Below are 2,992 nucleotides of genomic sequence, written 5' to 3' on the forward strand. Positions count from 1 at the left end.
GACCCTGGCCAAGTCATTTAACCTCTGTTTGCCCCAGCTTCCTCATATGTAAAATGAGGACAACACTAGCACCTACCTAGGAATGTAGTGATAAGAGAATAAAATGAATATAATATTTGTAAAGCACCTTTCCAACCTTAACGTGCAAATATAAATAGATATTATTCTTTGCACCTTGTTTTCCTTTTCTTCAGCAAATCTAATATTCTTTCATCTTTTTTCGTCTTGCTCAAATCATCTGATCCATTTCATTCGCCTTTAAGATGCTGAGAAATCTGCCCTCAGGAGCACTCTTCAGAAAAGACCCTCGCCTTTCGTTAGAGGTCCGCCACTGCTGAGACACTCAGGTTTGCAACATGAATTTCTACCTGTGTTTAGCTTCCCTATGCTTGGGGATAGCAGCTGCTACTCCACAATTTGACCAGACTTTAGATGCGAAGTGGTATCAATGGAAGTCACAACACAGAAGGACCTATGGAGCGAATGAAGATAATTGGAGGAGAGCAACATGGGAGAAGAATTTGAGAATGATTGAAATGCACAATCTGGAGTACAGTGCTGGCAAACATGGTTTCCAGATGGAAATGAACAAGTTTGGAGATATGACCAATGAGGAATTCAGACAAATAATGAAATGGTTTTAGAAATGATAGATTTCAAACGAAGGCCAAAGGAAATCTGTTCCGTGAACCTTTCTTTGTAAAGATCTCTAAATCTGTAGACTGGAAAGAAAAAGGCTACGTAACTCCTGTTAAGAATCAGGGTCAGTGTGGTTCTTGCTGGGCATTTAGTGCAACTGATTCCCTGGAAGGCCAGTGGTTCCGTAAGACACACAAACTTGTTTCACTCAGTGAACAGAATTTGGTTGACTGCTCTAAGGATGATGACAATGAAGGCTGTAATGGTGGTTTCATGGATAATGCCTTTCAATATGTGAAGAAAAATAAAGGCATTGATACAGAGGAATCCTATCTGTATGAAGCAAGGGATGGCAGCTGTACTTATCAGCCAGAATGCTCCAGTGCCAATGTCACTGGATTTGTGGGCATCCCATCAGGGCAGGAAAATGCTCTTAAAAAGGCTGTGGCAACCATGGGTCCCGTCTCTGTGGCTGTTGATGCAGGACATACATCCTTCCAATTCTATCGGTCTGGGGTTTATTATGAACCTGAATGCAATAGTCAACAGCTAGATCATGGCGTACCTGTTGTGGGTTATGGTGTGGTGGGACAAAATGGAAAGAAATACTGGATTGTCAAGAACAGCTGGGGTGAAGAGTGGGGTGACAAGGGGTACGTTTTGATGAGCAGAGACCAGAGTAACCACTGTGGAATAGCAACCACAGCCAGCTATCCTGAAGTATAATGTGACTGAAGAAAGACCGCTTTACAGAGAGATGGAACCCAACCTGTATTGTTTGGGATCAAACACTTGAATTGCCCAGGATCCAAGTTGTAATTTTGAGTTTCTTCTGACATTTTTACCTTTGTGAAATGTGAACACTGCTTTGCTATAAATAGCTTGTAATATTGCTTAGTTCAAAAACATAAATTTTCATTTTAAAATTGTATATATAAAGAGCTTTACCTTTTTAAATATACTTTCATTCGCTATATAAAAAAAAAATCTGCCCTCAGCTCCTTTGAAAAATTCTTTTCTTTATCTCCTTTTATTTCTATGACCTTTTCTCTATCACTCATTCTTCTAATGAACATATTCTCACTCCACCCCTCCAGAGTTCAAATTATTTTGATGCCTCTGAGACCATGGGTGCCATTCTAGAGCTGGGGCTCATATTCAGTTTGCTCTGACAGGTCCCTCTTGGATGACTGTGATCTGGAGAGCCCCTAAGAAGTTGTTTGAATGATGATGAAGGGAGAAGGAAGACCCATTAATATTTGCCTTTCAGTGGCAGTATCAGTAAGTCAGAAACAAACGCTGCTCCTGGGAATGGAGATTGATGCTCCTGCCAGTGAACATGGAACCATCATGGCCTGAGAGAAGCTATGTGTGCTTAGATGTTTCAGTAACCTCTAGTATCATTGAAAGGTCTACTGATGCTTAGACAAACAAAGGTTCTTAAGGAATATGATAGGATATAATAACAATAATGAAGTAAGAAATAGCAAAAGATTACTATAATTTTATTTTCTGAGATCACATATGTACAAGTATGTAGGAAAGACTATATGGGAAAGAGGAGTAAGACAATAAACATTCATATAGTGCCTACAAGACACTGTGGTGAACTTTTTTTTTTTTTACAAGTATTATCTCACTTGATCCTCTCAATAACCCTACAAGGTCAGTACTGTTATTATCCCCATAGCTGAGATAACTAGGCATATGTAGCTTAAGTGATTCACTAGGGTCACACAGAATGTGTGTGACCACACAAATGTGTTTTAAGGCCACAATTTAAATCAGAATTTTGTGACAGAAACATCAGAGTTCAAGCCTAACTTCTGATGTATACTGAGCAAGTCACTCAACTTTTCAGTGTCTCAAGTAACACATCAAGTGTAGGTCCCAGTCTCAAATAACTTTTTAATGTATTTTACATGTAATCATGTGTATACATGATGTCTTCCCCTATAGAATGTAAGTTCCTTAAGGACAGGTACAACTTCATTTTTGTCATTTCATCTCCAGAATCTAGCACAGTGTCTGGCACATGATAACCCCTTAGTAAATGTTTGCTGATTGATAGGTTGCACAACGCAATTGAATTAAATATTTGACTACCTTATTCTTCCAAATAATGTTATAACTGTAAGTCCATGGTTAACAGAATAAACAATTTATAACTAGGCAAATAAGGTAAGTACAAGGAGATGTGTACTTTTCTTTCTTGTACACAATAAGGTAACTAAAATGGCCATAATATTTGTTTTGACATGAGATACCACTATTAGCCATATACACCGAGGAAGTCATTATTGTGAAGAAAGCCTTTAGTGACACCAACATATTTGTAAAAGCATTTTGTAGC

At 38.5% G+C, this 2,992-nt stretch overlaps 1 protein-coding gene across 1 annotated transcript; it reads left to right on the top strand.

The window, feature by feature from the left end:
* Nucleotides 1-332: 332 nt before the first annotated feature.
* LOC140506832 (procathepsin L-like) lies at nucleotides 333-1,516 on the top strand. Its single transcript, XM_072614426.1, is given in 2 exon segments — nucleotides 333-632; nucleotides 634-1,516. Coding segments are annotated over 2 exon segments (1,008 nt in total). The 5' UTR covers nucleotides 333-356; the 3' UTR covers nucleotides 1,366-1,516.
* Nucleotides 1,517-2,992: the final 1,476 nt, after the last annotated feature.

This window comes from Notamacropus eugenii, chromosome 5, assembly GCF_028372415.1.
Source record: "Notamacropus eugenii isolate mMacEug1 chromosome 5, mMacEug1.pri_v2, whole genome shotgun sequence".
In the NCBI taxonomy this organism is placed as follows: domain Eukaryota; kingdom Metazoa; phylum Chordata; class Mammalia; order Diprotodontia; family Macropodidae; genus Notamacropus; species Notamacropus eugenii.